The sequence below is a fragment of the Anser brachyrhynchus genome (assembly GCF_964034855.1).
Source record: "Anser brachyrhynchus genome assembly, chromosome: 2".
Classification (NCBI taxonomy): domain Eukaryota; kingdom Metazoa; phylum Chordata; class Aves; order Anseriformes; family Anatidae; genus Anser; species Anser brachyrhynchus.
The window spans coordinates 45,904,545-45,917,256 of record NC_137695.1 but is presented as its reverse complement, the minus strand read 5'-3'; the positions used below and the strand labels follow the sequence as shown (position 1 = coordinate 45,917,256).

Genomic DNA, 12,712 nt, shown 5'->3' with positions numbered 1-12,712 from the left:
TTTTCCCCAGATAGGTGTAGTTTTGCTGTGACCTCTCATGTAAGCACATAGAGCTCTATACCAAGGTACTTATATGTACGCACCCAGAGTTTTTTTCCCATATCAGTATAAATATATAGGTATGTGTACAATATATATTAGATGGATATATATGTAATATGTATGGTTAACACTTAACCATACAGTAAAAAAATCATTTCTCTTTTGTGCTGTTTTATAGCTTCCCTCTCTGCAGATCAAAGCCATAAGTCACAGTAACAGTAGTGCACACTGTTTATTAAAATGTCTGGCCCTTTGATCTTGAAGATTTGTTTTACCAGTGCTGGAATACAACCAACTAGCCATGAGTGTAGCTCATCTTTCTTTCTTTCCGACCTGAAAATGGGTTGGAAAGGGGCTGAAAATAGCTTCTTTCTTACAATAAATGCTGTTACATACACAGAGTGCTAAAAGCTGAAATACTTCCTCAATGATGTTACATTATTACAGGTTTTAATGATGGGATTGTGAGTGAAGCTCATGGCAGGACCTGCAAAATCTGATCCTCAGTTTGAAATCTGATTTCTGCAGTTAGTAGCTTACGTTTCCCCTCTGCTTATTAAGAATCTTGTTATGTAACATTAAATATTTATGTTTGCATTAAAATCTCTGTCCTGATTTGGCAAGACACTAGAGCTTATTATCTAATCTCATTGAATTTAGCCTGACTCAAGAAAACATTGAAGTATTATGCAAAATATAGATGGCACGAAGATGGAGTTAAGAGTTTTACTGAATTCGAACTTTCCTGCTAATTGTTTCTCCTACACCCAAATGTTAAACTGTTCAGTATCTCCCATATACATGGATTATCTTTATGATTAATTTTTACACACATATTTGTACATAAATTCAGAAGTCTTTACTGGATTAATAAAAAGCACTCACAAAAGTGAGAGTTAGCTATTATATGGTCAAATCAATGCTTCTACTTTGAAAAAGACAAAAGATCTTTTCAAATACTTAAAGTATTTTATACTCAAATACTTAAAGTATCTTTTCAAATGCTTAGAGCATTTGTTACATTGGATATTTGTGGAACTTCCCATTCTTGATGGTCAATCCCTGTTCTGATCTACGCATTCAGCTTATGTTTCTATGTGTTCTACCACATAGTTTTGTAAAATGATACCATAAAATTGGTCCTCATTTAATTTGTATTCAAAATATATTTCAAAAGTTAGTTCTTAATTATTTAAAATACGTATGTCTGTTAACTCTTAAAAATACTGCATTTTATTGCTTTTTTTGTTGTTCTTTTTTTCTTTTTTCCAAAAGCCCTTGAAACACATGGAAAGTAAATTGTATCTATTTCCTGACACTAATGTCCTTTTTCATTTAGACAAATGAAGACTTTAAATTCTCAAGTAGCTCCCTAAAACTGACATTTATGCTAAGATTGTATGTTAACAAATAAACTGCTTGTGTAAAACACACTTGTCTAGCAATATCCCCAAAGGCCATTAATAGGCAGAGAGTACATTACTCCTACAAAATATAGAAATAATTTATGTGTAGAATATCTCTAAAATATTTAGAATGGCACATTCCACAAAAGATAGGGAAGTCCTGAAGTCAGTCTGAGTTTCAACAATCAATGAATTCTTCTGCAATCAATGAATTGCAGCAGTAACTAACAGAATGCAAAACTTGCTAGTTATTTTTTTTTCTTCAGTATTTTAGGCCTGAGGGAGTGCATTCACTTTGATTGAAAATCATGTACAAAAGCTTCCTTCCTTCATGCAGTAAAGTGCACTTGAAAATTAAGAAGGGAAATTTTGAAAGGAGAAAGAGTTCCCAGTCCAGCATATCCCTTTCAGTGAAGATCTAAGAGTGGAAAAAAATAAGGGCAGTCAAACTAAGTCAGGTAGAAAGTCCATCTATGCCAGAAACACATTTCCTGAGGTAGCCAGCACCGGGCAGTTATAGAGGGGGAAGAGGCCAAGGTATATATGATGCTCTACCTGCTGCAGAAGATTTGTATAAATCAGTACAACTGGTCCCAAATACAAAGGTCAGTAGGTAACTAAATGCTGTGTTCTGGATTGAGGCATTATGTGGAAAAAAAGTTTCCAGAGTTTAAACCTTGCAGTGTGTTTTTTTTTACTTCTGGAGCCTTGTCCCTGAGAATTACTTACCAGGTCATTCATCCCGAAGCTGTGTCTGGGTTTGTCGATGAAGAGTCTGAGAGAGTTACTTGTCTGGCAGGCTCTGAATTAAATACCTTGACGTAATTCGGGCAGAGACAAGGAGAAAAGTAGGAACTTCCTTTGGTTGAGATGGTAATATAATAGTAGTTCATTAAAACCGGGACAAAAGATTGATGCCTAGAATAACTGGCACTACATGCAACATTGAATTTTAATGAAATCACTATGTAGAGCCATAGATGTTAAAATTTAATCTACCCATGAAGATCAATAAATAAAAAATATGGTTAATTATTTAGCATATCTCTTTATCACTTTAATTACAGAAACAACCTTTCTGGAGGCTCTTAAGCAAAAAAGCTGATTAGCATATCTAAACAAATTTAAAAACCATGGGGGAAAAGGCATGAATCTTTTTATTTAGTGCTTTAATAGGACCAAATTTACATAGACAGAAAACAAAAGAAAACCAAAAGAACAATAACCTATAAAGAAGAACTTGTAGCTTATGTTGATCATTAAGCATTATCTCGGGTGTGGGTAAACATGCTGAAGTATTTGGATAACACAGAACTAGAACTGCACAGGAAAAAACGGCATGCTAATACTTTTAATCACCAAGCTGGATTTAAAACCCTCGGATTTAACAGTTGAAGACCTAGGTTGGTACGATTATATAGTACCTGCATACACAAATTTTGTATTTGCCTCTGCAGTGCCTGCTGACTTATATCTGCTGACTGCTGCCAAAGAGGAGTTTCCACAGTCACCAGTTTTTATCCCAAGAATTAGTACAGGAGATTTAGTCTACTACAACTGTGTTGGGAAGGAGATTTCGTAACAGTTCATATTCATATACTTATATGTATACATACGTATGTATCTGCAGCTGCCCTGTATCTGGTCAGATACTGTCAGTTTTTACAGCTCTGTCTTTTCCCTTACCAAGTTTTCATCTTTGTGTCTTCTTTACACTGCCTGTTCTGCCAGGCAGTCACTGCCTGTGTCAGTGTATCAGCCATGAGCAGTCCCTTCCAAGTTTCTTATCAAAACAACTTCTTTTTCTCTTTGCTATTCCTCCACTGCTGCATTCTGTCAGCTGGTGGATACATCAAAATCAGAACCTTCTGCAGGGCTTTTCTAGGCAGTCTTTACTATTTTTTTCTCCTCTGAGGTAGAGCTTTGTTCCACACAGTAGTTGACACTTTGCCAGTACTACGCAGACTGATACCTTTGTGATTTCTCTGTCAGCATCTCTTTCTGAAGAGAATGACTTGAAATACAAAAGCCTACAAACAATCTGAAATACCAGTTCACCTAGTGGTGTAGAGACTAGTTATTCATATAAATAAGTATTAATAAGTATAAATATGTAAGCATAAATAAAGGAGACAGCAATTTGTTGTGCCATTTTTCCTGATGTCAAATGTTCCAACAGTTTGGTATCTGGTACATTTGCAATCAACACAACCATTTCCACAATTTCAGAAGCATGAATTTCCTCCCTGCATTGTTAAGGATGTAATTATTCTAGTCATCCACTCTATAATAGAATGTAGCAAAGCTGTTGATTATTCCCATTTGAAAACCCATCAGCCCATAAATGAATACCATCTTCTAAATCTCTTGCATGTTTACTTCTTTTTGGAGAAACTGAACACCTTTTGCCTGAGTAGACCATAGCAAGATATTTGTGGATCCTATTGTTCTCAGTTAAAAATGGGCAACCCTTAATTCTCACCATCCCTTTCAAATTAATGTGAAATCAGCCTTGATCAGAGATTCCAAATCAACAGATAACAGAGAGCATTTGCCTGTTTCCTCCTGCATATTCAATGATGCCTAGCTGAGTGTTTAGCTATCAGTATATTTCACTTAAACTTTTACTGTAGCTTGTTTTGATAATGTTCTTCATTTTGACTGGATGTTATTTTGATTTTAGTAAAATTACATCAACTACTCATTTGGTCACAGTAAATCACAATATAATCTCTATAACAGCTGTATCACACTCATCCTAGAAAGCTCATTTGTATCCTGAGAGCATTTGATGAGAAATTTCTCTCCCAGCACCTCCCTGCATACTTATGCCAACACAGACCTGTATTCCCTTCTTCCCAGCACATCCCTTATACATAGATATTTTTGTGATAGAATTTGTTTGCAGAGAAAAGTCTCTGACCAACCATTTTCACTGTAATTTGTAAAAAATGACAAAATTACTTAGCAAAGCTTTTGTTCTAGAGGTTGCTTAATGCAGTACCCCCTCAAACTAGAAAGCTACACTTGTGTTTCAAGAAGGAAGAGCCCCAGAACTGTTTGAGGTTCCCCATGATCTGCATGTTACGTGATGGGTTCTGCCTGCTGCCTAGTGTAGTCTTCAAGTCATGTCAAGTTTTTACCTTCCAAAATTACAGTCTGTATAAGAATAACCTTGTCAGTCATGGTACAGTTTTCCATGTATGGTGCCACGTAGCCAATTTACTATAGTTAAGGTTTTGGAAGCTACGAGGACATACTGACAACCTCTTACAATTCATAGGATTGCCTGCAAACTGCCTAGATTTCATAGGTTAAATGTAACTCAGTGTAGCCTTTTGCAGCATCCCCTTCCCTACTTTATTCCCACTTATGACATCCCACTTTTTCAAGATAACTTTTACTGAATTGGGTCTTATAAATCAGGTCATTGCAATTTATTTGTCATCTAACAGGGAAGCATGACATTTTGGTTCCTGAGTATGCCATTTTATTAAGTTATCCTTCTAGTAAGTAATATATCTTATTGTCATTTTGTTTTGCTTAACCTACTCCTCTCTCAAGCTCTGATGATTTTTTTTTCTGTAAGTATTTACTTTTCCCCAGTCTAGGAATTTCTGAGTTTGCTTTCTATTTTTACCCTGCAGAGCTTCTTTTGCTGTTCTTCAAATGTTAACAAGGGGAAGCTTAAATCTATTGTACCTGGACTTGGCTTTGTTAGTTATTTCGTGGTGATGCCTTTCAGCGGTTAGCTTCAGGGAATTTGTATCCCCTGCTTCATTAATTATTTCCCTTGCAGGTGAGACAGGCACTTCTCTCATATTCTTGAAACCCAATTACATGACAGTATCTATTTCTCTGTATTCAGCAGATTCCAGCTCCCCTAAGGTGACTAAGAGCTGTAATTAAAGATAGTGAATGAATTTAAATGTAAGGATTTTGCAACATGAATGTGTAGCATCTCTGTCTATGACAGACCAAACAGTGTAGCTGTTGCGGTGACTTGCTATTGATTTGCATGCTCCTAGCTCTATTTTGTTACCAGGATGTAAGATGATCGGTTCATTCCTGCTACTCCTTTAAAAAGCACCATGCATTATGAACTGGATGCTAAGCCTTGTTACGTACGGTGCAGGTTTGATTAAACGCACAGTAACCCAGCCAGAATCAGAGACGTGGTTGTATCAAACCAGGCACAACCCCACAGCGGATATGTTGTGGCAGCGTACCAGTCCCTCAGAGCAGAATACTCTTTATGGGGAGGAAACACTGCTGCTGCCAAACTCTTGTTTGGTTGTTCTGACTCAGGCGGGGGGCAGACAGAGCTGGACCACAGCCTGGCTCTATCCCTACCCACCCGGGAGGAGTGCAAGTGGGTGTGCAGGACTGCAGGGGGTGAAGCAGATGGGCTCAAGTGCCTTCCACTCAAACAGGGTTTTTTGGCCCTGTCTGATAATACATATCATGTCCTTTATTTACCTAGCTCTGCTTGCAAAGCAGGAACTGAAGAAGTTTAAATATTTCAAATGATTTCTGTATTTTCTTTGGAACTGCTGCTAATCCCTGTAAGCTGTCATGATTCAGAATGTACTGGCATCAAGCCCTTCTAAGTACTAAATAATACACTCAGGAACATGATTCATTCATATGCTTTAGAAAAGAAACACTTAATTCAACTCATTTTCTTCCAGTTCACTCCTTGAACATGAAAGATTGCAATTTTAATTGAGTTTAGATATGGCTTTATTTTGTTTGTGCCATTTTTTGTTTTCTCATTTTTCTTTTCCTTTTCCTTCTCCCCCTTTCCTGTTCCCTCCCTTTCCCTTATCCCATCCTCTCCTCTCCCCATCCTCTCCTCTCCCTCCCCACCCCATTCACACTTCTTTCAATTAAATGTGTAACAGGCACTCCTCTTTTATTATGGCAATTTCAAATTTCTTTTTAACAGAGGAAAAATATCTAATTTTATCACTGGAAAAGTGTGTAGAGCAGAGCAGATTCATGGTTTATTCTTTTAAGACTTGAATTGAAAATGAAAGGCAAAGTAATTGATTTTGCTGCATCTAGTGTTGCACTTTAAAAATATCTTCCTGGTAATTCTGATCTAACCCCAAACTGAAATTACAAGTGACAGCTTAATACCCAGGGATTCTAAACAGGTATATTCCTTGCAAGAATTTCAAGGAGCTGAAAATTTAAGGTTCTTGGTTGCTTGAAACCAAAAACGGGTTTTTAGCATTGCTTTTATAATCCCGGTGTTTCTTTTTTTCTTCCTCTTTAACTGTATCTTTAGTACAACTACTGCAACTATATTGCTCCAGTTTAAAGTGAGCAGGTTTTCATGCTGAGGCTCTTTAAGAAGCCACCTGTGTGGCTAGCTAGAAGTTCATTTTTCAGAATGAATAAGTGGCATATAGAAAGATTTAGGCCATTCTTTCCCCCTACATTTACTCTCTGCAATAAGAAATTAGACTCCCAATTTAGATTTTAAAAAGGAACTAATCTTCAGGTAACATAGTCCTGGCAGCTCTCGTTTTCCTTTCTGAGTAAGGGTGTTGTCACACTGATGAGTAGCCAGCTCTATCTCCAGCATCATCTAAACCAGCAGCTTCATGGGTATTTGCAAAAGACTCTGTAATGCCTGATTATAAAATAATTTCACCCAGTGGAACAATTTTATCTAAATACTGCTCCTTGTTACTAGGAAAAGAAAATTCTCAGAATAAAGCTGAACTCCAGGTCTCAATGATACTGTATGTCAGAGGGCACCAGTAGTTAATGAGACGTGATTTTTAAAATGTCCATTATTTTGTCTTCTTTAAATATATTTCTTACCTTCCAGTTACCATAGGCTTCCTAGTGAAACAGAACAAGATACCATTATCTGTATCACTTACTAACTTACAAAACCTTACTATTTCCTTTGTTAGTCTCTTCTCCCTTCTGTGCAGTACAGCTTACTGAAATCTCTCTTCTGTGCCCCTATTAAGGTATTGATTTGTCATTGTGCTTCCTCTGTTTCCACTAGATAGCTTGAAGAATGGGTGACTAAAACTGAGCATTGTTCCAAAAGGATAATACGGGATACTTTCAGAAGTCATTCTCTCCTGTGCATTATGTTACAGTTGAGGTGTTACTCACGGTCTTTAACTGGTTATATTTCTGCTTAGAAGACTGCAGTCTTTGAGCCCTGACATTAATTCAGCTCATTAATTTACATTTACCAATGCAAACACTGAACCTGAACTCTGTCCTTGATTTTACGTTCAGGGTATAATCCAGATCTGTTCAGTCTTTGGTATCTTTCGGTAATATATGCCTGTTTGACAGGGAAATGTACAAGCAGTCGTATACATCTATGCTTGCATGACTAGTCACAGCCCTTACATAACCAAATATAAAAGTCAAAATCCAATGCTTTTGCTTTTCTCATCTTCATGTCAAGTACTTCGGTGTGTTTTTTAAATTATGCCAAGTTTTAATTTTCAGGGGAACCTGTGTAAAACACAGAACTGTATAAAATGTGAAGACAATGCAAGAGAGTAATTCTGTAAAGATTCTGCCAGGATCCACCTTTTTGCAATTTATTTTGTAAATTTGAGGTTTTGTTGAACCCCCTTGTTATTCCACTTTCTCTCCTGTCCTGTTGGCAGTCTGTCTCCAGCAGGACAGTGCTGGCAGTTTACTTTCATGTGCCGAGGACTCTCTGGCTACATTTAAACAAAACAAGTCAAAGGTCCTTAAGTGGCCTGAGGCCAAGGGTTTGACAATGCCCATGTCCTTGTATTCAGCTTTCTTCCTCCCAGCACAAATGGGTGATGCCCAGGCTGCCATCTGGGAGCAGTCTCAAGTACAGCTGCCCCCTGCTTAGTTCATGGGAAGGGTCTGGGGGCTGCTGGTTGGCATGGGCCAGCACTTTTCCAAGGACGATGCTAACAGACCATGGGTATCATCGCATCCCAATGTGTAAGCCAAGGTCCTGGGCCCATTTTCTGGCATAAAATAGGCATAATTGTCTGGGCAAACAACACAAAGGAAAAGAAAATTGAGTGAGTTTAAATTAAAAAGGAGGAAAAACAAAATCATTACAGCAGATCCTTTTCCTACTGAAATACCAGGTTAGGAAGCAGGGCTGGAGTCTCTGATGCATGCAGTTCACCCCTGAGGCAGGAGGAAGCCTTCCCCTCTTCTGACCGTAGTTTCAGTCTCTGGATGGCCTAATCCTTGACATGGCTTAGAGGCTGGGAAGCTGCTCTGCTTCCTGCAGCAAGCAGCTGTGGTAGCCTGGGGTCTGCTAGAGCAGCTCTGTCATGCCGTAATGCTCTAAGGGATTGTCCTGGAAGCAGAACACTGTAGCTACTTGGAGAGGCTCAGCTGATGCTGTCCTTCCTTTATCTCCTATGACAAAGTGAGGGGTGGGTGGGAAGACTAGAGAGGGTTACTTTGTAGAATGTCAGTGAGCCATTAAACAATGTACTCTTTTCAGAGTGAGTCCTTTATATTAGCTAAACACCTTGTTTTATGTGATAGGAAGAAAACTACTGTTTACATTAATATTGGAATTTATTCTGAAAGCTGTCAGCCACAAATTTAGAGATGCTGTCAGAGGATACTATAATCATCTATTTTGTGCAAGGATTGTCACTTGTGATGATCAAAAGACTCCCTTCTTCCCTTAAAGGTCAACCTTTGGGAACACATGGAAGTTAATTCCTTGGTCCCAGCAGCTTGGATCAGAATACCAGGCCTATGTGTATAAAGTCTGGAAAATGAGGATCTTCCCAAGGGGAAGCCAAGCTCACTGAGCACAGTGCTACCTGAGTGGCATGAGAGAAGGCATTAATGCACGGGAGTAGCTGTCAGGACACCCCTCCTCTCTAGGAGTTCATGCAGTCATGTGGAATCCCGTCTTGAGGGTGGTGCACATGATCAAGCTTTACTCTGTCTCAAGGCAATTGTAGCAGTACATGGCTCTTACTCAAAAAGGAGATATGGGAGATTCAGACACGGAGGCAGGCATCCTGAGGGATGGAAGAGCCCTCTGGTGCAGAATAGCTTCCTGTTGGGGCTGAGCCACTGGTGCTTGGGAATGGGGGAGTCCTGCCACCAGGAGAATCCAGTCTGCTGGAGGTATCGCTCAGGGCAAGTCTCCGACTCGTAGCAGAACGGAAGATGGAGTTGCAGTTACAAGATTCCCTACACTTACTTACACTCAAGGAACTTTACAGGACAAATATGTTCACTGTACGGGTTTAGGCATCTCCCAGGCTGGGTAATTGCAGCCCACGTCAGCTTTCTGGATTGCGTTATTGAACTTGGGCACTTACTTACATTCCACCTAAGTAAAACTGTTTTCGTCTTTATTTGCTCTCACCCAAAATCCATTAAATTGCAGCTCCACAGAGTTTGATTCTCTAATGCAACCATGGCTTAATTGTTGATGTAAAACAAGTTTTTTTCTCCACTCAGACTCTTTTCTAATGGCCTCCTATTTCTTGCCCTCTAAATGTGTGCCTGAAATCTCATCTGTATCTATTTATAAGGGCTTCCCCACTTCCGGGAGTGTTTAATCAAAGAGAAAGCTATCAGCAGGTGGTTAGCATTAAATGTCAGCAGCTACTTTGTTTCTGACATCTCTGGAAAAAAAATGTTTCATTACCATGCAAATTATGTTAGTCCTCCTTTCCAAGATCCATTGTCACGCAGCTTAACATATGGTACACAGTATTGTGCTCCCAAGATTTATGTGGCAACTAAATTTTGTAGCAGAACAACAATTGTGCGAGCTGAGCCATCAGACGACAATAATTACTGTTTCCCAGTGATCTACTGAATATTTCTCTATCTATTCTCTAGTTGGTGGCAACTCCAGCTTCAGGGTGGGAGGGGGCTTATTTCTTGTTTTTCCTGGCTTTTATCAGAAATGTCATGGTGCTTTAAACAGACTATACCAGACAACATGGCCTGGCGAGTTTAGTGGGTGCTGTTCTGTGTCTTGAGTATGTCTGGGAAGTGAGTTATTCACTTGACACTTGGTGTGGCAATGTCTTGAACTACACAAAGTCACTTGAAGTTGCTGCCCCTTTTTTGATTTCTGAAAGTGTCAGTAATGGTGACAGGAACTCAACTTTTCCAAAAGCCCTGGAACTCTTTAAGCAGAATCAGATAAACCTATGAGGGATTTGATTCATCAGAGCACTGGAGCACAGTTCAGTGACTTCAAAGGGACTTCAGGATGTGTTTGGAGTTAAGCATATGTTTGGGTGAATTGTTAACCTCAAGTGTGTGATCAAGTGCTTTGCTGACTCAGGGACGAGACATTCCTTACAGCTTGTTGTTTTCTACATTGCCATCTGGGAAGAGGCAACTTGACAGGACGTGGGCTGTGTGAGACTTTACTGCATTTCTGAAAGGGTATTAACAGCCCTGAAGCTTCCAGGTCCTCCGAATCAGGAATTTTTGTCTCTACAGATCTAATTGGAGTGGAACAACCTCACCATAGTGTTTGGAAGCAAATTTACCATGCCACCACATTTTCTAGGTTATCAGTTAATCTATACATAATGAAAATAATTTCATGTTTTAGTGGGCGTACTAATGATACAGGTGGAAAGCCTTACAGAACCTGCAGGTTTCTGGGGGTGAATTTTTGAATATTATAGGAAATCTCTTTTGCACCTTGACAACTGTAAGAACCCACATTTGCAAACACTTTTAATTACAGAGTCATCTCTTCACTAAACCCATTTTTTGAGCTGGGGGAGCACATCCATATTTATATTAAATAAATCTGTTGTCACAGGCTGTTAGACAACTCCCTCTCACACTACAGCCAGATAGTGAAAAAGAGGAGGTAATATGGGTCTATTATTGCATTTGTGGGAGAAGTGCAAGATATCTTGATTCATTGGTATTCTCCAAGTGCTTTTAACTTCCATACTAGGAGTTCACCTGAAAAATCTCCCATGTCGCTTATCCATCTGGCCAGCACACACTCTACCTTCTCTAATACATAACCCTTCCATTCTGCCATGTAACACTCTTCACCTAAAAGACCTTTCTGTGCCATTGTGCTGCTTTGCATTTTTGATGAATGTTTACAGAAGAATAAGTGTTTATTGCAGCAAAATGCATTTCTCTGTGGGAACTCTTCTTTGTTCTTTTCCAGTGACAAAATGTTCCCAGCCTTTGGATTTGGAGCAAGGATACCCCCAGAATACAAAGTAGGTGCATAAATGAAATTTTCTCATTTCCTTGGTTTATGAGGTACAAAATAAGGCTGAAATGGTTTGATGCAGAGCAAGGGTTGGGGGAAGCAGTTCCATTTGCTTGTTGTGTTTCATTTGGTTTTCTCATCCCATGATACCTCACTAAAAACAGAAATCGAGATTAAACTTAAAATAGGTGTGTTACAGCCAAAATATTTCATGGTATTGGCAAAGGTTTTTAATGGATGTTAGTCTAGCAAGAGGAGAACTGAATTTTAGAACAGCACTTGCCAAAAATATCTTGAAACTTTGTGAGCCCTGCTTTGGCAGAACCCATTTTTGTAAGGTGTGGTTCAATGAGTGGCCTAGTGTCTATGTCATCTTTCTGATGAAGAGATTCAACATCTTCCTGAAAATACAGACTGTAGAAAAGCTTTGCTCAGTAGCAAATTTCTGTGTTGTGGTAGACATCTTCAATACCAGGAAGAGAAATACAAGAGCCATGCTAGACAGAAGTGGTATTTTTAAACAAAGTGGAACAAAACAAAATAAGAGTGATCTGGTGTGATGGTGCAACTAATTGTGGGCAGCATAAATGTGCAGCCTGGTAGTGTTGGAATGAGGACAGTGGAGTAAAAGAAAGAGCATCCAACAGAAAAAGGCATAAGAAGAAATAGAAGTTCAAATCCTGTGTTGCACATGCGGAGTAAGAGTAGGCAGAATAGTAGCTCTGCACAAATAAGTAACCAAAAACTAGCTGGGAATTCTGCAACTTGGATACTATCTGGAAAAGAGCATCATTGAACTTCCAATCATGCAGACTTCATCCAGATCCCATGCTCTGAGTTGCTTTTCAGCTGTGGCTGCAGCTGGGAGGTGAACACTGGCCAGGTGAGAATAAAAATGTACCAGTGTGTTCTCGTGGCTTGTAGGTCTGTTATCTGCTTGAAATACCAGTAGTGATGTACAGCAAATTTGATAGGTGTCCTGCAAACAAGTGTCTAAGGTAAGTCAACATAGGTCTTAACAGCATTGACTTCTACGCGAAAAAGCTCT

The 12,712-nt window shown here is 39.0% G+C and overlaps 1 protein-coding gene across 3 annotated transcripts in view; it reads left to right on the top strand.

Annotated features, from left to right (window-relative positions):
• CPNE4 (copine 4) overlaps positions 1 to 12,712 on the top strand; it is a 290,530-nt gene that overhangs the window by 254,073 nt on the left and 23,745 nt on the right. For all 3 annotated transcript variants that reach the window (XM_080581753.1, XM_080581752.1, XM_080581751.1), the window contains exon 12: positions 11,617 to 11,671. In XM_080581753.1, coding sequence (XP_080437879.1) covers positions 11,617 to 11,671 — 55 coding nt within the window. The remainder of the gene's footprint in view (positions 1 to 11,616; positions 11,672 to 12,712) is intronic.